General features: G+C 27.3%; 1 protein-coding gene across 1 annotated transcript; it reads right to left on the bottom strand.

Moving 5' to 3' along the window:
• On the bottom strand, window positions 1–1,165 carry LOC100244371 (uncharacterized). The gene has a single exon (XM_002272727.4). It carries the CDS (start codon window positions 703–705, stop codon window positions 169–171), a length of 537 nt encoding a protein of 178 aa, XP_002272763.1. The 5' UTR covers window positions 706–1,165; the 3' UTR covers window positions 1–168.
• Window positions 1,166–23,864: the final 22,699 nt, after the last annotated feature.

The following is a 23,864-nucleotide window of genomic DNA, read 5'->3' as shown; positions in this document are numbered from 1 at the left end:
AAAAATACAAAAAATAAATAAAAAATATATTTTTTGCAATAATTATGTAAAAAAAATTAAAGATGTTGGATTTAATCCTGTGAAGCCAATGAACATAATTATCCCTGATTAATCAGCACAGACACAAGCACGCAGGTCACAAAAATAAATGAATATGCCGCGTGCACGTCACGCCTCTCTTTGAGAGGAGCTCCTCCAGAAGCCAGCCCCGTAAAAGCGGGCCCACATCTCATCATCTAAGTCAACGCCATTCTTGCCCCCTCTCTCAATCATCTGCACATTACCCTCATCGCAACTGCAGGTTGGGGGGCCAGCACTGGGGCGCTGCTGCAGCAGAGCATTTCTCTTCTTCTTCCGTCGGAGATTCCTCCTCCTCCACATCTTCCGGCACAGTCCAACTGGCAACTTGTACACCGCCAAGATCAGCAGGTTCATCACCCCGCATGGACAGCAGCAGCAGATCGCCGCGCACTCCGCGGCCGTCCCTCCAGCCACCTCCCCTATCCTCTTGCTCTTTTCGCTCTCTACCGGCGCCACTGTCTGCCGCCGCTTCTCCTCCACGCCCATGTTGTTTTGTTCCTCCGCCACCGGCTTGCTGCTCAGCAGCTGCTGCCTTCGGTTGACAGACGGCGGACTCTTCGCGTTTATTTGCGTCAAGCTGGGTGGCACACGTAGTTGACTCGGTCTGGATCGAGTTTTTTTCATTTTAATTTTTATTCTCTACTTCCTTCCAAGGTCGATAAGATTGAAGCCGATTGCTTCGGATTAATCAGAGGAGAGTTGCATTTTCCTGAGAAAAAAGGAAAATTCTGGCGAACCCTAGAATATGCGTATTGGTCTGAAACGATTTGAATTGGGAATTAAAAGCAGCTAGAGCTGTATTTACTCGAGAAAGAAGAGGAAAAATCGGAATCCGGAAGAAATTCATATGTTTTTGAAGCGGTTGGAACTGGAAAAATACTTTTTCTGATTCAATAATAGGTCATAGCACGCTGAAGATGACGGAGAAAACAGAAAAAGCGGAGCTCTGTTTTTCCAAACGGTTAGAAAACTAGGGAGAGAATGGTGAATATCGGGTTGGTATCTTTTTCTTCAATGGGTAGGTTTGGACAATTTGTCGACCTTTTTATTTTAGTCGAAATGGAGGAGAGTAGGGGAAACGTGTCAGCACAAAGAAATCTAGAGCATAGACTAGGGGATGATGAATTTAGAATAATGTCCCTACCAAGATCTTATTGGACGAATCTCAGGTGCTTTCCACGTCAGTGTGCGCCCGCAGTTGACTTCTAGGAATGGATCGTCCTTGGATGAACTTTTAATTTCTAAAGCTACCAAGTTTGTTAATGACGATGAAAATATGGATTTTAAGAATATATAGAATATATTAATATATATATATATATATATATATATATATAGAAATTTTGAGGAAAAAAAAAAAATAAATAATAATAAATAGATAATATGCATATTCAAATTGTCTTTTTTATCCGGGAACGGTTTTTTTTTTTTTAAGGATAATGTTTATTTTTTTCGAGGATAACCAAAATTTTAATGTAATTAAAATAATTTTAATATATTGATAAAAACGTTGGATTAGATAAAGATCCTCATGATAATTTAAGGTTTTATTTCTAATTTATAAATTCAGATAAAATCATATAAATACAAAAAAAATACTTTTTAGACTTTGAATTGCATATTTTTATTTACAAAAACTTATATTAAATAAAATAATTTTAATATGGAAATTTATATATTATTACCGAATTTTATGAAAAAAAATTAGATGCTTAATTTTTTAATTGCAAACATATGAAACAACCCAAACAAATATTTAGATAAAATTTCTCTTGTACAAAATTATTATAATTTAATTTTAAAAATAATATTTCATGATGATATTGTTTTTTTTCTCTCTCTAAAAAGTGATAATAATTTTTGTTTTATTTTAAACATTATTTTGTTTGACTTCTTAAAAATAAAAATATACAAGTATTTATTGTTATGAATTATTTTTTTTGAACCCAAATGTAAAAAAACATCATTTGTTTTTCTAAATCCAAATTTAAAACCAAAAAACCTTTTATTCAATCCTATAATAATAATTATAGTTTTCCTTTTATTCAATAAAAAATCAGTTTAGATAATATTTCTACTGTTTCTCCTTTTAAAATGAAAAGTTAAATATTATTACTTATGTTATTTTTTATGAAAAAAAAACTTGCTTTGGACAGTGGTTTGAGTTTTTCTCTTAAATTTTTTTTTTATAATAATAATAATAACAATAATAATAATTTACGTTCCAAGTTTTTATTGTTTAAAAAGCTTCTTAAAAATAAATTATAAGAATATTGGATTCTAACTACCTTGATAAATGTTAACTATCATTATTTACTTAATTATTTTATAATTTTTGTGTTTTTCCTTACTTCTTATAATTCCTTTTTGTTTTGTAAGTCTATTAATTAAAAAATTATATTTAAGTATTATCAATATTTTATAAATTTAAAAACTATCACGTAAAAAGACGATAAATATTAACAAATTAAAACGTAGAGTCAAGCTTTTCATTTCATTATTTTACCTCTTAAATATGTTTACCCTATTAAATTTTAATATGCTTTTATGAGAAAAATCTCATAAACTAGAAGTTAGATCTCGTCTTTTCATCTCCTCATATCAAGCAGACAAGTCTTTTACTCTCTTATTTTCTTCCAACCATTTTCTTTTGTTGGTTGTTTATCATGTAAAATGTATATAAATTCATTTTTATGATATTTGAAAAATAGAGGACATGAAATCAATAGATTTATTTTTATGATATTTAAAAAATGGAGAACATGTGATCAATGAAAAAGGATGAAAAATCCTCACTAGGGTCCATTCATTGGCTTATGCCCTAGTTGATTATGGAAAAATTGTAATAAAAAAAAATGAAAATTTTCTAATCTCTGTTAAGTAAATTAAAACCAACCAGTTATAAGATTCAAAATTTTCCTTTTTTTTTTAGAAGAATCAGAGGTAGCATTTGATAATTTTTTTATATTAAATTTATTATTATTATTTTGCAATAATATATACTTTGTTTGTGCTTATTTATTTATTTATTTATTTATTATTATTATTATTATTTTGTTGTGAGGTCATAGCAAGTAAGGAGACTAACACACCTTTCTTGAAAAATCAAGGAGGAAAAAATGTAGGTACACAATAATAATTATATTTATTAATCTAATAATTTAAAATGATTTAGAACTTTGAGTTATATAGACTTTTTAGAAAAAATATGGGGTGTTTGTAACATAAATAATTAAAATTTTATTTATCTTTTTTCTTTTTATTTTGTTGGAAGTTTTTGATGGTTGAATTGATAGTTTGTGTTTTATGTAGATATTTGTGTGAACCTATATGTTCTATATAATTATTTTTAAAATTAATTGATTTTTTACCATCTCTAGGTGATTATAGAGAACACACAAATTTGGTTTCTATTTATTTTATTTTATTTGAAACATCAACATCAAAGATAGAAAAAACAAGTGAAATTAATGAAGTACAAAAAACAGAAAAGAAAGAAAAAAATAAAATTAAAACAATAAATGTAATATCTTCAAAAGTAGATAAAAAAGTATTTTTTGATGTTGTAGACAAAATAAATGACGAAGAAACACAAAGAAATTATTTACAAAACTTAAAAAAATAATAATTAATTCTCACGAAAAATCCAAATAAAACTCAAGAAATCAGACTTGCACAATACTTGATGGATGAAATTTTTAATAGATTAAAAAATATTCAAATGCTTATAATTATTGAGGATTTGAAAGAAGAAATACAAGAAATAAAAAAGCAAATAGATCAATTAAAACAAGAAAACGAACAAATAAAACAAAAAAAAATGAACAAATAAGAAATATAATACAATACAAACAAGAAAACTTTGTTGAAACATCTGATAATCAAAATTCAGGAATAATAATACCTGATAAACAAACTCTCATAGAATCATTTATAAATACAATATTAAAAATAGATTTTCAAAGATGGTATATAAATGTAAAAGTCATAATTGAAGATTTTGAAGTAGAAATGACAACATTAATGGAGTTAGAAGTTGATATGAATTGTATTCAAGAAAGATTAATCCCTATTCAATATTATGAAAAAATAAGAAAAGAACTTTTTGTTGCAAATAAAGGAAAATTAGACATAGAATACAAACTTCAAAATGGTCATATATATCAAGATAATTATTGTTTTAGAACTCAATTCGTATTAGTACAAAACATGACGGAACATTTAATATTAGGAACTCCTTTTATTACATTGCTTTACCCATTTTTAAGTAACCGATGAAGGTGTCAAAACTACAATATTAGGAAACACTATATTTTTCCCTTTTATATATCCACTAACGAAAAAGGAAATACATCAAATCCAAAATGATTCAATAAATAAAAGGATAAATTTAATTCAAAGAAAACAAGCTCATATAAATTTTCTATTAAAAGAAATTCAATATAAGAAAGTAGAAGAACAACTTCTAGAAGACAAAGTTCAAAAGATAATAAAAGAAATTCAAGATCTTTTTCAAAAAGAAATTTGTTTTGGTATTCCAAATGCTTTTTGGTTTAGAAAGAAACATGAAATAAGTTTACCTTATATTCAAATTTTCGATGGGTCTAAATTCCCACTAAAGCTAGTCTTATTCAAACGAATGAAAAACTTTTAGAATACTGTAAACAAGAAATCAATTCATTAGTAAAAAATAAATTAATCAGATTCTCAAAATCTTCTTGGAGTTGTGCTACTTTTTATGTTCAAAATGTTGTTGAACTAGAAAGAGGTGCACCTAGATTAATCATTACTTATAAACCTTTAAATAAAGTACTACAATAGATAAGATACCCTATTCCTAATAAACAAGATCTACTCAAAAGACTTCATAGTGTTACAGTTTATTCAAAATTTGATATGAAATCAAGATTTTTGGCTAGTTCAAATTAAAGAAGAAAATAGATACAAAACTGTTTTTACAATCCCTTTTGGTCATTATGAATGGAATGTAATACCTTTCGGTCTCAAAAATGCCCCTTCTGAATTTCAAAATATTATGAGTGACATTTTTAACTCTCATTTTCAATTCATTATTGTGTAGATTGATGATGTTCTAGTATTTTATGATTCATTAGAAAAAATTTTTGTTCATTTAAAAAAGTTTTTCAAAGTAATTAAAGCAAATGGAATGACATGTTTCTCTCCAAAACTGAAATTGTTTCAAACCAAGATAAGATTTTTAGGACATGAAATTTATTAAGGTAAAATAAAAGATTAATAGAATTTGTTGACAAGTTTCCCGGTGACATTAAAAACAAAAAATAATTGCAAAGATTTCTAGATTGTTTAAATTATGTTTCTGATTATTTCACAAATTTGAGAATCATTTGTGAACCTTTATACAAAAGACTTAAGAAAAATGCACCTGCATGGACTAAGAATCATACTAATTTAGTCAAAGAAATTAAACAAAGAGTCAAACATCTACCATGCTTTAACATCCCTCATCCCAATGCATTGCTCATTGTAGAATCATATGCATCTAATTTAGGCTATGGAGACATATTAAAGCAAGAATATGGCAATCAAGTGCGTATAGTTAGATATCATTTCGAGATTTGGTTGGGCACTTAAATAAACTATTCAATTGTCAAAAAAGAAGTTTTATGTATTTCAAAATTTCAAAGTGATTTGATAAACAAAAAATTTCTTTTAAAAATTGATTGCAAAGCTGTAAAAGACATTTTACAAAAAGATGTTAAAAATCTAGTTTCAAAACAAATTTTTACAAGATGGCAAGTTTTACTTTCAAATTTTGATTTTGAAATTGAATTTATCAAAATAGAGTTTAATTTCCTTTCTGACTTCCTTACTCAATATTTTTTGCAAGATAAGGATCCTCCTCTATCCTAATGGGTACTCCCATTAGACCCCAGCTTCCTTCATCATCCAAGAAAACCAAAGCTTCATATGCGATGATTTTAAATTCTCCAAATATTCGTCATACTTTTCCTATACAAACATCAAATTCCTTTCAAGTCTTAAGTCCAGATTTTCCTCCTCTTCAACCTTCAAAAAACTTCATTCAAGCTTCTAAATCAACCTCTAAAAGTATTTTTATTTAGAGTCAATCCAACCCTAGGACTATTTCAATACTACCTTCTCCTTCTTCTTTTTCAACTATTCAATATGTCAAAAAACCTAAAACATTAGAAATTGCTTTCATTGAACTTGAGTTCAATTTTGAAGAAGTTCCTAAAATCCTTCGGTATATCTTTCCTCAAGGAGTCAATTTTAATCCAAATGATCATTTGAAAACTTGTCAATTTTATGACTTTATTTAGTTGATATTGATTCAGTCAAAATTACTCATAATGCTAATAAAAAAAATCCTTAGAGGATTGCATTCTCCAAATGTCAAATTCTTAGAGTCATGACCTTAACTAATTGGAATCAAAAACGCTTTACTTGCAAAGATTTTAGTCAACCTTTCCATCTCATGAGCTACAACTACATAGACTACGTGAATGCCTGGTATAACATATTTTATCTACAAAGTTATCAGCATTCATGGTTTATTCAATTTTCAAGAGGTTGCAACGCCCAATTTCTAGCTTGGTTTAAAAAATGGTGGACTTTCTTTGGTTTACTAAACTCCATATTTCCTCCTGAAATTCAAGAAAGATTAAACTTCTATAAGATCAAGACTTCATCTTAGTCTATCACTCAACCGAGACTCCTGATGTTCTATTCCAGATTAAGAATTCCATGGACTCTTACATGGAATATTATCAAGAAGCAAGAGCAACCTCTTCATTTTCCATTATCTTTCTCCAAAGAATTCAACATCAAATGGTGGGACAAATTTAATCATGAGTTTGTGTGTCAAAAAAAAGATTTTGCAAATAATTTCAATGCTAGGATCATCAAATTAGGCCAAGACCATCAAATTCAAAAGATTCAGCAAGCTCTGCTCAAAAGCCGACTCAAGTAGAATTCCTAACCTTGAAAAGCAAATGTCTTGCTTCATTAGTAACTGCTATAGATTTAGAACAATATTGGCAAGGACTTATTCAAACTCTCAAACAGTTTGATGATAATCAAGATAATAAAGAAACTGAAGACATAACTTTGTCTAATGGTTCATATGTGGATCCCGAGTTCATCCTACATGGTGGACCTATGGGTCAATCTAAATAAAAGATTTCAAGAATCTTTTGTATAACTATATATTTTTACATTTGTCTCATTGTATCTATCTAGCAAAAAGAAAAAAAATGTAAAAGAAAGAAAGAAATAATGCATGAAAAACACATAAGAAAAAAAAAACTATTCAAATAGTAATTAATAGTGTTCAATAGTGTCAAATAGTAAAAGTTGTCTTTCATTTGACAACTTTGATTTTCAAAAAAACACATGAAGAAATGTGGCCTTCTTACTTGTAGCTCCTTGACAAAATTTAATTTTTTTGTTTGAAGCATGGAAGAAAGAGACCAGTTGTCTTCTGTAGTTATTTTCAGATTCAATTCTTCTTCAAATCCACATATTCTATCAAGACTCACGTCTAACCACTTCCTCTACAAATAGAGATGCAACATTTATCACAAGCAGAGCGAGTAAAGCAGAGATTAGAACCTTCAAGAGTGTTATCTAAAATTTTCTCTAAGCTTTTGTATTCTCTCTCTCCTTTCAAATAATCTCTTCTTTTGTCAACATTTTATACTCAAGTTTAACTCTCTAATCAAAGTATAATTTTCAATACAAATTTTTTATTTTGAATCAATTTCTTTGTTCTTATGTTCGATTTTCTACAATAAATTAGATAAAATTAAACATTAAATATTTCTATTTTTATGCTTGGAGTCCTTAGATAGAATTAATCTTTTGTGTGCATAAAAAAAAAGTGTAAGAAAGAAAGAAAGAACATGTGAAAGAAGTAGAAGAAAAAAAAAACTATTCAAATAGTAGTGAATAGTGTTCAATAGTGTCAAATAGTAAAAATTGTCTTTCATTTGACAACTTTGACTTTTAAAAAAGCACGGGAATGAATGTGGCCTTCTCACCAGCAACCCCCTAACAAAATTTAATTTCTTCGTCTGAAGCATGGAATAAAGAGGCCAATTGTCTTTTGCAATTATTTTCGGATTCAATTATACTTCAAATTCACGGATTTCATCAAGACTCACTTCCGTCCACTTTCTCTATAAATAGAGATGCAACCTTCATCACAAGGCAAAGACACAAAAGTGAGCAAAGCGGAGATTAGAGCCTTCAAAAGTGTTCCCTAAAATTTTCTCTTAGCTTTTGTAATTTCTCTCTTCTTTCAAAAAATCTCTTCTCTTGTCAACATCATTGTACTCAAGTTCAACTTTGTAATTAAGGTATAATTTTCAATACAAAAGTTTTATTTTAAATTAATTTCTTTGTTCTTATGTTCGATTTAAAAAAAAAAAAAAGTTTCGTAGAAAAGAAGAAAGAAAAAAAAAATCATATTAAGTACTATTCAAATCACTATTCAAATAGCAACTAATATTAAAAATCAACATGGGAAAATAAAATTTTATTTCCTACCTAAAAACGTTGTCTCCTCCTGTTAGAAGATTTTATTCAATTAGAGTTCCAACTGTCCCTGCACATAAAAAGAAATTGATTCAATCAAAGTTCCAACTGTCCTGACACTTTATGATGGATTTCAAAAATTTTCAAACACATGGATTTCAATCGAGTTTAACTCCGACCACTTCCTTTATAAATAGATATGCAACCTTCATCACAAATTAGAGTGAGCAAAACGAAGATCAGAGCCTTTAAGAGTGTTCCCTAAATTTTTCTCTTAGCTTTTGTAATTTCTCTCTCCTTTCAAAAAATCTCTTCCCTTGTTAACATCCTTGTACTGAAGTTCAACTTTGTAATCAATGTATAATTTTTAATACAAAAGTTTTATTTTGAATCAATTTCTTTGTTATTATATTCAATTTTCTATAATAAATTAGACATAATTAAACATTAATTGTGAGAACCTATAGGTTCTATATAATCATTTTTAAAATTTATTTATTTTTTACCATCTCTAGGTGATTATATAGAACACACAAATTTGGTTTTTATTTTTTATTTTTATTTTGGACATTGGAAAAACAATTTTTTTTAAAGAAATATATAGATATTTTTTATAATCTTTTTGGAGGGTGAGGGTGAAAAACCAAAGAAACATAGAGCATACGATAATTACATTTATTTGGATAAAAATAATATATTTTTGTAAAATAATTATATCCATATGTATAATAAAAAAATCATATTAGCATTGAAATTTTAAATTCACTTAAATTTAAAATTAATATTTATCAAATACAAAATATTAATAATCATAAAATTAATATTTAGAAAATATATAAAATTGAGATGTAAACTTTTTCTAATCTAAATTGTCATTTCCATTTTTATTTTTTTATTTTTAAAAAGTAAATGTAACACAACTATGAAAGATTTTTCAAATTAATAAAATTTATATACACAAATTGTTTGACAAATTTATATTTAAAAGAATATCTTTTTGTAGACCCCCCCGAGAGGAGCTGGGGGGTTTTTCTTTTTATTATCATTTTTTTGCTGCTTTTCAAAGGGTCTCTCAAGTGGGCTGCTTTCAGGTGGCTAAAGGGGACTGATGGGGGAGGCTTTTGGGCGGCAGATGGGACAGGTTTGCAAGCAGGATGGCTTGCTGAGGAAGACAGAAACAGAGAAAAGACAGGAAGGAGGAAAAGGGGGAGAGGTTTTTTTTCTTCAAGCGGGGGGATCCAGAGCAGGGTTTGCAGAGAGCATCCGGGTGAGAGGGTACTCCATAGCTAAGTAAGCTGAAAAGGATCATAAGATCCATTCAGCCAGTTTCTCTTGGTCCAGGTATGGTTTTTTTTTTTTTTTTTTTAGTTTTTAGTCTGTTTTGCTTCCCCTGTTTTGAACTGCCCTCCCTTGTTTCTAATCGCTTATGGATTCCTTTGACATTTGAAGACCGCTTGTGCACTCTGTTTTTCTGTTTTGGGATGTCCTGAGTTTGGATTTTTCATTGCATTTGCATTTATTCTTAGATGTCATGCCCGTGTTTTCTTCTGATTCCACCCAAACCCCTCCTATAGACATCTGTGGAACGGGGTGAGGCTTGGCAGCTTTCTTTTTTACATATATGTACATGCTCTGTTTTTTTCATGCTCCTATTTTCCTGTCAAGTTTCTTTCTTTTTTTTCGAAACGTTGAATGCCGTACCTCGTACTGGTCATCTGGGTTGAGGCTCTCATGCGAAAGCTCAAGTCCATTCCATAGATGCAACTGTATGAGAAGCTAAGGAGAAATGAGTTTTTCTGGCGCTTAAGAGGATTCCAAAAATTTTTCGAAGCTGGTGCTGGTGCTGGCTAGTGCTGGTGCTGGCTGGTGGCTGGTACTGGCTGGTGCTGGTGCTGGTGCTGGCTGGTGCTGGTGCTGGCTGCTGGCCGGTGCTGGCCGCTGGCTAGTGCTGGCTGGTGTCGCCGCTGCCGCCGCGGGGAGGTGGTGATCGTGCTGGAGCCAGTCGAGAAGGGGAGCAAGCTGGGAGGAAGATGAAGCTCGGGCTTGGGCTTTAGTTGGGGCACTAGGCCCAATTATGTGATGGAGATAGGTTTTGGGCTTATCCTATGTTGGTTTTGGGCTTGCCTATGAAGGCTTTGGTTTTGAGTTTAAGTTGGAGCCCAAGCTTGCTAAGGGAAGGCCCCATTTGCTCCTTATGTTAGTCACTCTCATGGCCCAAGTCCATGATGAGTGAGCCCATTTAGTTACTTCATATCCTAACAAGTTTTAAGTCTTTAATTTTAATAAATTGTTAGCTTATTCATGCATTGTCATTTTACTTATTTTATTTTATTTTTTATCTTCACCAATTTAGTTAGTTCAAACTTAAAGACAAATTATTAATTATATTTTTATTTTGAAATTTATACTATTCCATTCTACTAGTTTAAACATTATGATTATTAAGTATTATTATTATTTCGTATGAATCTATTTATCACCTTTTAAAAATCTCATTCGCTAAAACTTAATTCTAATCCTTCAAACACTCCATATTTTTTAATTTAATTTTTCAATTTTAATTTAATATTTCACTAATTTGTTTAAATCTTATTTTCATCAATTAGAATTATTATCACATATTTATCTAGCTATTTAAAGTTTAATCCTGCAAAAATTCCATGTTTTAATTTAATCTTTCAAATCCTAAAAACTCTACAATTCAACTCAATCTTATTTTCATCACTTAAAGTTACAATCCCGTATTTATTTAGTTATTTAAAGTCTAATCCTTCGAACATTTCATATTTTAATTTAATTTTCCAATCCTAAGAATTCCACAATTCGTTTAAATTTCCTTTTTATCAATTAGAACCATCATCCCATATTTATTTAAAGTCCGATATTTCAAAAGCCTCCATTTAACTTTCAACCTTAGAAATTCTATTAATTGCCTAAATGTTATTTTCGTTAACTAGAATCCTTATCCCCTGTGTTTTTTTTTATTATTCATTTAAGGTCCAACTCTTCAAAAACATAATGTCCTGACTTAATTCTCAAACCCCTAAAAATTCCAAATTCCTTTTATTCGGTTTAAATGATTATTTGCGTTAATTAGTATTATCATCCTATATTAGTTTATTTATCCAAAATCCGCCCCTTTTAAAAGATCCAATGTCATAATTTAATTCTCAATCCTAAAATCCCACTATTTGTCTAAATGTTATTTTCTTTAATTAGAATTAGTATCCTATATTCATTTACTTATTCAAAGTCATATCCTTTAAAAATCCAACGCCCTAATTCAAATTCTTAATTAGAAAAATTCCACTATTCTTTTTTTATTCGTTTAAACATTATTTTTGCTAATTAGTATCATTATTTCATATTTATTTATTTATTTATTTCAATCATTAAAATTCAATTCTTCAAAACCGGATTTCCAAATTTAACATTGAGACTCAAAAATTCCACCATTCACTTTTATTCATTCAAATATCATCTTTATTATTATTGTTATAAATTCCACGTTTACTTATTTATTTCTTCTAAAAATTCCAATAATTAGAGTCCAATTATTCAAAGATCCGACTTTCAAACTTAATTTTCAAAATCCCACTATTCACTTTCATCCGTTCAAATATCACTTTCGTCAAAATCCGATTTTCCAATTTAATTTTTAATCTCACAAACCCCATTATTAACTATTCATCCGTCCAAATATTGTTTCGATTAATTAATAACATTGTTCCATATTTACCCATTTATTTCTCTTAAAAATCTCAATCATTAAAGTCTAATTCTTCAAAATTCCGATTTCTAAATTTAGCTATCTAAAATTCCAAGTGTCCTATCTCCGAACTTAATTTTCAAAAAGTCCGTCTTCAAATATTTTTCGAGACTTCCAATTTTTACACATCAACTTTCATAATTTCTATTTCTCAAATAGCTTACGATTCTGATTTCTCTCAAAATTCAACTCCCAAAGTCCTAATTTTCGCAACTTAATCTTTCTTTAAGATCCCGAACCCTCAAATCGTTTTCACAATTCCAACCTCTTTCAAATTCAATTTCTAAAAATTCTCATTCTCACATTCAATCTCTAAAAGTCTAATAATAAATAAAATTTAAAACTCCAATTTTCTAGTGATCTTCGAGATTCCAATTTTTCAATTAAATTTCAAAAAATCCGATTTTCTCTCAAATAGCTTAATTCCATTCTGGTCTTCAAAACAATCTTCTGTTCCTCTGTTTTAAAAATGTTTTGAAATAAGCAAAGAATCAGATTTTGTAATTCTGAATAATGGAATTTACGGATTTGGTCCATGCAAAATAAATGGGTATTGGTAGGAGCCCGACATATGCGACTTTATAACCGATTGATTTAGTTGCTATGCATGATTGTTTCTATTCTGCCCTATGACTTGCTTGAAATTATTCTTTAATTGTGCACTAACCTCACTTTTGATAAGAGCATTGTGGCTCGTCACCCGGGTACGTATCTATTCCCATTCCAGTATTTCCATATCCATGTTTTGATTCTCCTATGTGCATGATAGTTCCGGGTATTCATTGTTTTCCTCATCAATTGCCATGATTGCTTCATTTTATTAGTAGAGACCCGACTTTAGGGGCTTAGAGGGGTGCTACGGTCCTTACCGTACCTTCCCGATGAGTAACCTGACCCCCGAACCTGATCCGATTTTTCACAGACCACCTTTTCTAAAATAAGGAGTCACACTTAGAGTTTTTCTTTTTTATTTTGTTTACCCTTTAAAAATAAAACAAAAATAAGTGGCGACTCCAAGTCATTTTTTTTCTTAATCAATAAAAATAAATTTTTCAAATAAAAATTGAGCTCGTCATTCGAGTGGGGAACGCATGAGCCGAAATGCGGGGTCCACACTTTTGTATCGTTTAAAATATAACGTATATAATCCTGTATTTTATATCGATGTTGCTCGACTTGATCAAGAATTGATATAGTGTTTGAAGGCAACAAAAATTCTATGCAACTCTCTTTTCTTTCTTTTTTTTTTCTCAAATATTTTTTATATCTATAAATAGAATTATAAATAATAATTGATTTTAAATTCAAATATTTATAAATAGAATTAAGGATAAGGATAAATTGATTTCAAATTTAAATAATTGATTTTAAATTCAAATAATTATTGAAGAGCTCACATGGTCTTGATTGAATTTTGAAATTCTACACAAGAAAATCAATTGTTTTCTCTTTTCATTTTCTTCCTTAAATGATTTCTTGTAATAATTTTTCTATTTATAAAGAAAGATATATTGACTTCAAAATTCTGATGATTATTAGAATTTAAAATTTTTATTTTTATTTATTTAAGATTTAGTTATTTTCTAATTGTAACATCATACAATTTTTTTTTGTATTTTTAAATGCTTCCACTTCCATACTAAGCTGGGATTAGACTATATATATATTTTTTGTTTTAATTTGATAACAAAAATTTCACTTAATAGGATTATTATTTTAGTTTTATAAAATATTAGAAAATATTGCGTCAAAGAAATCTTATTTAAACATAGACTTATATAATTGTTTATTAAATAATAAATAAAAAATTAAATTAGATATATTTAATTTAATTATGATTAATTTATGTAATAAAAATAAATAAATAATTATTTTTATTTGATTCTAGAATTTTTTTATTATAAAATATTAATAATGGAACATATGCATAGAATTATCATAATATTATAATACGTTTCTAAGCACAAATACTTAAAGGTTTAAGAATATTGTTTATTTTTGTGTAACTTATTTTTTTATTTATACTATGCTACATATAAAAGTACAACAAACTTGTAAAACATTTTATACATGAAAAACCCTTATAACAAATTTTATTCTCTCTTTTATTTATAATATTAACATTATGTGAAAAATACAAATTTATTATTAGTTTATTAATCATCAAAGATAAACAAATATAAATTTATTATTAATTATTTATTATCAATAAATGAATATGAATTTGTTATTAATTATTTAGTATTTTTAACAGAGTTTGTCTAGTTGAGTTGCACAGGATTGCAAATTGCAAATGTGCAAAGGAAGCATGAGATATATTTCAAGTCACTCATGAAGGTACGTTTACTGTAAAAAGATTTCTAAATTGCAAATGTTTGCTACTATTTGAGAATATCAAGATGCATGAAAATCAAACTTTTTCTTCCTTTTATTTTGAATTGGGTGATATTGTTAATTCTTCATTTAACCTTGGAGAACCTATTCCAAGTTAAAAAGTAGTTAGGAAAATATTGAGATCTCTTTTGGAGAGATTTAGACCTAAAGTAATTCCTATAGAGAAAAGCAGAGATATTGATTCCATGAGGATTGATGAACTTGTAGGCTCCATTCAAACATATGAAATGACCCTACCTAGTTTCCAAAAGTTTAAAGACTTTGCCTTTAAGGCTTTTAAGAATGAGGAGAAAGATGTTGAAATACCATATAATATATGTGATGTCCCACATCGGATAGGGGAGGAAGTTCCTGGCGCTATATATGTAGAGGCTCCTCTTAACCAAGTAGTCGTGTTTTAAACCCGTGAGGGCCCCCTTGGGCTCAAAGCGGACAATATCTACATGGTTGGGTGTGGGTCGTTACAATATAACTAGGGATGAACTGACGTATATGGCTAAAATAACTAAAAGGGTCATGAAATTTAATAAAAGGTTCTATAAGAACCAAGAATCTGGAAAATGAAAAGGACCTAATAAACAATCATCCAATGAGAAAGGAAAAGGTTCTTCCAAAGGTAAGAAAGTTAAATGCTTTAATTGTGGAGGTCTAGGACATTATGCTCATGATTGTCCTAGTCCCAAAGATATCAAAAAGTCTATTCAGGCAACATGGAGTTATACAAATTCTGAAGAGAGTGTTTTTACAACTTCTGAAGTACAAGGTATGATCCCAATGACTTGTTAGCTTTTATTACATCTATGGAACCTATACATGATAGTGATTATGATAGCAAACAAACAAAACAAGATAAATCAATAATGTGAATTAAGTATGCATACTAATGGAAACAAACGGATAAAGAAAGGAAAAGGCATACCTTGTTAGCATATGAAGGACATTCATAAAAATAAGGTTAATTTACAAATAATAATAATAAGCTAAAAAAATAATAATAATTAAATACTAAACCTATATATACATAGCATGTCTTAAATTAAGGAAGGAAAGATAACAATGAACAAACTTAAGGGAACAAAATATACTATTTACAAATTCCAAATTAACTAACATATATTCATATACAAGAATCAATCCACATAAAATATCAAATGAATGATTTTAAACTAGAGAAAAGTTCAACTAATATACATAATTAATCTACAATGTGAATCTATAGTAAAAAAAAAAAAAAAAAGCTCACAAGTATGTTGAAAAGTGATCAAATTATCAAAATACGCTAATCATAATTAACAAGACAGAATATAAGTTTTCACAAAATAAATATCCAGAAGTGTTATTTCATCAAAAATAAATAAAATAAAATTGGGTAACATCTTCAACATGTCTAGATCATTATTCAAAATTCCAAATTAATTAATTATATCTCAATTAATACCAAATTAAATCACAATTGGATTACTATACAAAAAAAATCAGCATATGACTAGAACATGAGACTTTATAAAATAAATAATAAAATATCATTTAGAAGTAGAATTTTATCCTAAAAAAATTGGACAAATCCTCCTCTATGTCTGAATACAACTCAAAAGGCTAAATTAATTAATGAAGTCCTATTTATTACCAGATTTCATAAAACTTGCAATCAGTCCAAAATAGGGTAGTTTTCCATAGTATACAGAAACTAATTTATTTGACTAACTTGTGCTAAAATCCTACCAAACTTTTTAAAAATTATTTCATGTCTAGTTTATAGGAAAAATAATCATAGAGCATGATCATGTACACAACATATTTAAAATTAAATAAACATTTCTCAGCTCTAGAAGAAGACTTGTGCAGTAGGTGTAAAAAGAAAAAAAATCATATCTTCTACTTGAGAAATTATTTCTTAATATTTTATGTATCTAAAATGAAATTCAAGAAGTTGGATTAAGGAAAAATATCCAAAGAAATTAAAGAGACTATTTAATAATTTAATTTTTTTAGAACAATTATGAGTGTAAAAAATAGAGTGAAAATTGAACCTATTGAAAGACTAGTTTATATCTTCCATTTGGAAAATGATTTTTGAGTCAAACAAAGTTCTATTGACATATTTAGGAAGTCTATAACATCATAAAATCATTAGAATTTTTAAAAAAAATATATATATATAAATAAGCCAATTCTAATTTCTCATTCCAAAGGTTCGGTAATTCACACAAAAAGACAATATAACATTTGTTTTTGAATTATTGAATGTAGGGACTTACCACTTCCCCCATTAATATCCATGAAAACTATCCATGCCTCATTAACCTCAAGTGATCATGAATAAGTTCACTAAGGTAAGGAATTACCCCATTGATGTGAAGCTATGAACTTATTTCATGTATCTCAAAATCTAAATTATTTAAAAATTTGAAGTAAAGATGCATACCGAATGAAATTGGTAACTTAGATTTTGGAAAATTAATTTGCATACCTTAATGATCTAAGATGAATTTTAAAGAGAGATTTGAGGATTAATTTATTTATTAAAAAAATATTGAAAACCATTTTGAAAACTCTAAAACACATTGAAATATTAAACTTAAACAATCTAATGAAAGTGCATGTTTGTATGGATTCTATCATGTTAAAGTAAACTTCAAGTGCCTTAAATGAAAGTCTAAATAAGCCAATTATAAAACAAACCAAAACATACAAAATTTAGAATTTAGTTGTACATCAAATTAGGAATAAAAAAATATCCTAAATATAAACTAAATGTAACCTAATATATAAATTAACTAAATTTACAGCCATATAAGTGACTTATTAAGGCCTATTTTAGATACCAAATCAAGTGTCAAAGTGTCCTAAACCAGTGCCCAATTAATTCTAGCATGTCATCATCTTTAAGTGCCAAATGTGTGTGTGGATTATGAAAGCGAATTACAAAAATTAACTAAAAACATAAAATCAAAAGACACAAGAATCAAAATCAAAATATTTATTCTAAGCCAATTATCATATGATTATTAGTTATGTTTGGTTCCCGGAAAATACTAAGGAAAGAAAAAAAATGCAAAGGAAAATGATTTTTTCATGTTTGGTTGTCTTATGAAAAATATAAAAGAAAATCAAATATAATTAAAACTAATTAAAAACTTATGCATTTTAAAATTATTTAATCTTTATATTAATAAGTTAAAATAAATAAAATGAGTTTGAAGTAACAAATAAAAATAACTTATCAACTTTTAATCTATTTTTTATTTTCCTTCACTTTTTCTTTCTTTCTATTTTTCCTTTGTATTTTATTTCCCTTGCATTTTCCCTCAAATTTTCTGAGAACCAAACATAGCCTAAATGAATTTCTTTGGTAAAAATTAATTTGAAGAAAATTAACCTAATCCCAATCCTAATTTATCAAACAACAAGATCTAATCACACAATCATTTCATCATCAGCCAAATAAGTTTAGCATTTGGTAAAAATTGTTTAGCATATTATAAAAAAGTTCTCCTCCTCTCTTTCAATCTTGTTTTCCGAGAATTTTCTCACCACCCAAATAAGTTTTCACCCAAGCCCTCTTCACTCTCAAGTCTCCAAACAGAAGTCTAGAGATCTCTCCAAGTTTCTAAATGTTCCTAACTTCTATAGAATTCTCTTCTCTCAAACTCGTTTAGTGGCCAAGAAAAGTTCTAGAGAAATCTTGTAGTTTCCCTTTTATAGCTTCTTAAATCTCTTTATAAAAAAAAAATCTAGAGACTTCTAAGCTCTCTTATTTCACTCAACATTCCCTCCACAAAAAAATATTCTCTTTCTATAGACTTCCCTCAAATTACTCAAAATTCCCTTTAAAAAAAATATCAAGATCTCTCAATTTTCAAAAATGCCCCTTCTAGAATGTTCTTTCGAGTTACCTTCAAGCTCACATGACCTCACATAAAACAAACATGCACTAATGATAAAAATGCAAATCACAAAAAAAAAAAAAAAAAAAAAAAAAATCAAAGTTAGTTCATATACAACACAAAAATTAAAACTCGATCTCACAACTAAAAATCTAAAAATCTAAATCATGTAATTAAAAAAAAATCAATCTTATTCCTACAAAAATTAAAAATCAAAACTCATGAAATTAGTAATTAAAATATTGATCACATGCATATCTAAAAATAATATATATATATATATATATATATATATATCAATCACATGTATCAAAATCAAAATGTTAAAAGACAATCATGCACTTAAAATATAAAAAATCAATTCAATACTCATCTAATCCTAAAATCATGCAATGGAAAACAACATCAAACCTAAATGTACTAAAAACAGCAAAACTAACAAAAATAAAAATAAAAATTAGAGGCCACTAATCATCCACATAATCTCTCGAAGATATATCTTTAAAAGAGTTTCGAAAACAGTAATAAGATGAGTGAAAGTGGAGACTCAATAAAAAGTTAGGAAAAGGATCTTAAATGTAGAGAGGGTAGGACTCAATAGAAGCGAAAGTGCCCCTTCTAGAATGTTCTTTCAAGTTACCATTGGAAAGTTTGAAATAAGATATTTAATTTTAGAGAGGGTAGGACTCTCTTTGGAAGGAAGTATTGATCATATATTGGAAAAAAGGTTGTCCTGAGTTTGATATTGAATGGAATTCTTGAGATATCCATTGGAAAGTTTGAGATAAAGATATTTTTAGAGACGACAGGAAGAAAGAGTTGGTGGAAATAAAAAGGTTACCAGCGCATTAACCCAAGCCTAGTTGCCTCTAGGCCAAGTTCCCACTTGTTAATATATGATGATAATAAATTTGTTAAATTTCATTATTAATAAATACATAAATAAATTTTAATTATTTTATTTTAAATTTTAATTAATTAATTAATAAATGTATAAAAGTCATCATTATAATTTACTTAACAAATATTTTTTAATATGATAATTAAATATTAAAAAGTCATTTATGCATCATCATTTATTTTACATTATTGAATGCATTTGAATTAAATAAATTATAATTTTAATATTAAATATATCATCATTTATCTCATTAATCATATTTTAAAAAATCACTACCACTTCACTTTTAAATTTTTTATATTTATCCTTTTAATTTTATTTAATTTTGAATGTTTTTATTTTAAAATATTAAAAATATAAATTTATTCAAAAAAAATACTAAAATATAAAAAAAATAATTAAGTTCTAATATTTTATAAATTAAAATTAGTAATTTGATTAGATAAATAATAAATTATTAAAACTGACATATCTTTATTTGTCAATATTTTTCCCTTTAACTATACCTATGTCAATTACACTTAAAAAATAACTTTAACATGTGTATTTTTATTTATTTTATCATTTTTTTTATAGTTTTCCAAGTATTTCTATGAATTTTGAATAATTTTTGCTTTATCCATATTTCTATCAAAATATCCACTGATATCTATCCAATATTTCTATATATATATATATATATATATATATATATATATATATATATATATATATGTAAAATCGAAATACAAATATATCCGTGTTTACCAATATTTCAAACTTTGAGGGAAAGAGAATAAAATGACTTTGACATTGAAGGAAATTCATAGGTTGCCCATAGGAAGGTTGGATAGTTGAAGACGACCGCAAAATTATTTTAGAGGAAAAAATTGAGAGTAAGTTTAGGTACTTTGTTTTTTATTTATTTACATTAATCTAGTCTACATTCTTTGATCATTACATCTTTTTTCTCTCATTGATGTTAGTTTACAAATTTTTTGTAAACCTACGTTGTTTGATATTAGATTAGGAACCTTTATTTTAAACATAATTTGTTTTTCTCTCATTGATTGTTCATGAGTATGATTCCAAGTTACAATAAATATATATTGATTGAATATGATTCCAAGTTCCTACCTTTTTTATTGATTATATATTGATATTTCATGAGCATGATTCCAAGTAACTATTTTTTATTATTATTATTTATTATCCATGAGTATGATTCCAAGTTACTATTTTCTAATTGATTATTGATTATCCATGAGTATAATTCTAAGTTATTATCATTTTGATTGATTATATTTTGATTGTTCATGAGCATGATTCCAAATTACTATTTTTTTTATTGATTCTATATTTGATTATTCATGAGTTGCTTTTGAGTTGTTATTTATTTATTTATATTTTATTTCTTTGATTGATTATTGATTATCAGTTGATATGTTTCCAAGTTGCTCTTTTGAAAATCATATGATGATGTTAGTTATTTGAAAACTTTTCAATGATGATATTTTGATTATTCATGAGTTCATTGCAAGTTGTTTTTTTTATGAGTCATATGATTATATTAGTCCGTTTAAGAATTTTAGGTGATTGTAAATTGATTTTTCATAAGTGGTTGCAAGTTGTGATTTTTATTTTTTATTTAAAAAAAAAAGTTTACATGATGATTGTGGGTTTAAGTATTTTGATAATTACATGATGATTAATATTGTATGAATTGTAAAAAATTCTAAGTTGAGTATTTTCATTTTTTTTAAAGTTCACTTGATTATTGTTAGTTTAAGTATTTTGATAATTGTGTGATGATCAATATTTATGAGTTGTTAAAAATTGTAAAGGCATGTTTGGTCGGTGTTTTTGAAAGCTATTCTAGAAAACAGTTTTTAAGAACAGTTTTTTTGTATTGTCATAAACAAAATTATGTTTGACAATTGAATTTTGAAAAACAAATTTTATTCTTAAAAAAAAAACAAAAATGTTTTGTTGAGTTAATAAAAATAGTTTTTTAGAATAAGTAAAAAAAAAAGTTGTATTTTTCTTAATTGAGTTTTTTTTTCTTCAATAAACTTAATATTGTAAATATGTAAATCATTTTTTCTCCTAGTCTTTTTCTCAAGTTTTGAGTATTCCTTAGGTATTTCTCCTTTCATATCGTCTTTCTTAGTCTAAAAAATAGAGTAATTTCTCCATATGTTTTTCACAATCTCTCCTAATAGTTTTTGTTTTTTTTTTTTCTGTAAATATCAAGAACAAATCATCATCATCATTGTCATCGTCAATGGCAACAAACAAGTTTGCAATAATGTTGCATCGAAACACTAATAAGATCATACTTATTTTCATCTATGATGTTCTTAAACTGATTATGATCATTCTTCTTCTCAACTTGCTTTCTTCTTATTTAATCATGAAATTTGCATACTACTTCGCCCTTAAGAGACCCCGCCTCTGGTGTTCTAAGCTCGATCACATTTCTGAGCTTGAAGAGGGCAAGACTTCTTACAAATGTCTTCTATGTGAAGCCCACGCAGCAAAAATTTCAAAATCGGGGTATCGTGGAATCATAAAAAATTGCTTGGAATCCTCAAAAATTAGTTGAATTGCAAGATATGTGTGAGGATTGCTCATCCTCATTATGATATGATTATTGTGAATTATCAAAGAAGATCTCTTTCATTTCATGGGTGAAGTAGATTGGTATGATTTAGGGTGATGATGAGAAGATTGTGGAAAATGGGGAGGTAAATTCTACTCTCCTTATTTTTTGATCAAATCTTCTTAGGGGGTTTTGGATTGTAACCAGAAAGGGAATTTGATAATTAGAAACTAGGATCAATGCCATTTTTGTGGCTAATTGATGTGAGGAAGATGAGGGGACTAATGGAAACAAGGAAATAAGATACTTTTTTTTTATTTTATATATTGATGCAAGTTTTGGAACAAGAGAAGATGAGGTAGAGGAGGATTGTTTCACAAGTGACAATAGAGAAGGTGAGAACATATTGGAAACACGAAGAACAAAGATTCTCTTTTTGTTATTTAAACAGTAAAAAAAACAAGGACAATAAGGATTTTTTGTTCTTTAAACAAGTTTTTTGTGTTTTTTGTTATTAAGAATAAAAAAACAATTCTAAAAAACAACAATCAAACAGACCCTAAGTGTGTGAATATTTTTTATTTTTTAAAAATCATATGATTGTTAGTTTACACATTTTGATAATAACATGTGTTAATTTTCGTTTGTAAATTGTTGATAATCGCATGAAATTGATTAATTTTATGTGTTGATTGATGCTTATTAGGATTATTGTTAGGTTTGTTGTCTTCAATGTTGTTCTCGCTCAATTTAGGCTCTTTAATTATACATGATAGGTGGTGTGGGGCTACTCCATTTGGTTTTGTATGGTTTTTAGATCTTTTCGTAGTTGCCTATTGGTAATGATTATAGATGTTAAATTTCATGTCACTTAAGACCCAACCCTACACTTTCATGGGGTTGTTATGTTTAATATTTTGTATGTTTAATACTCATAAAGTCACTTTGTCAAAATCTTTTCCAAAGAAACTTAATCCATAAACTTCTCTTAAAAAAAATCATCTTATATCATTAGGGTTTAAAAAAGTCATTTTTTTTTTTTAAAATGCAACCAATTTCAATATGTATACATATTCAGCTGCTTTTTAAAAATATTAGAAAACTTCTTAAAACTGATTTAGGAACTAATAATACACACATATTATAAAATGTTAAAAATGGTATAATTTTTAACACTTTATAATAATAGTAGCTAGTATTTGAAAATTCAATTAATATTAAAATAATGATTTACCTACTTTATAATATATGCATAATTATTATATTTGTATTTAATTCATGATTTTTATGTTTTTAATAATAAATTAATGGAATTTGAAAAGAAATAATTAAAATAATTATGTTTATTAAAAATTTATTTTAATATTTTTTTAAATATATATAAAATTTAGGTGTAAACATAAAATACATTATATATATATATAATTTAACTGCACACATAAAATATATAAAAGGTAGGACACAATTTTTTTTTTCTAATTTAAGGTGTCCATTTTTTGGAATTAAACTTACAAATTATTCCTTTCCTTATAACTCGTGTTGGATGTTATTACACCCAATGAAAGTGAAGTTTTATTCATGTTCAATATTTTGAAATTTTTAGACATAATTTAAATTATTTATTTTAATAATCATTATTAATAGTAATATGGATTCTTAATTAAAAAATATTTTTAATATAAAAGAAAATCAATTTAATATTTAATTATATAT

The sequence above is a fragment of the Vitis vinifera genome, chromosome 6 (genome assembly GCF_030704535.1).
Source record: "Vitis vinifera cultivar Pinot Noir 40024 chromosome 6, ASM3070453v1".
Classification (NCBI taxonomy): Eukaryota; Viridiplantae; Streptophyta; class Magnoliopsida; order Vitales; family Vitaceae; genus Vitis; species Vitis vinifera.
Note: the sequence above shows the minus strand (reverse complement) of the source record. Positions and strands in the feature narration are given on the sequence as shown.

What these genes read in the sequence shown, in the direction of transcription:
- LOC100244371 (XM_002272727.4), bottom strand. Translation starts at nt 705, where the DNA reads ATGAAAAAAACTCGATCCAGACCGAGTCAACTACGTGTGCCACCCAGC.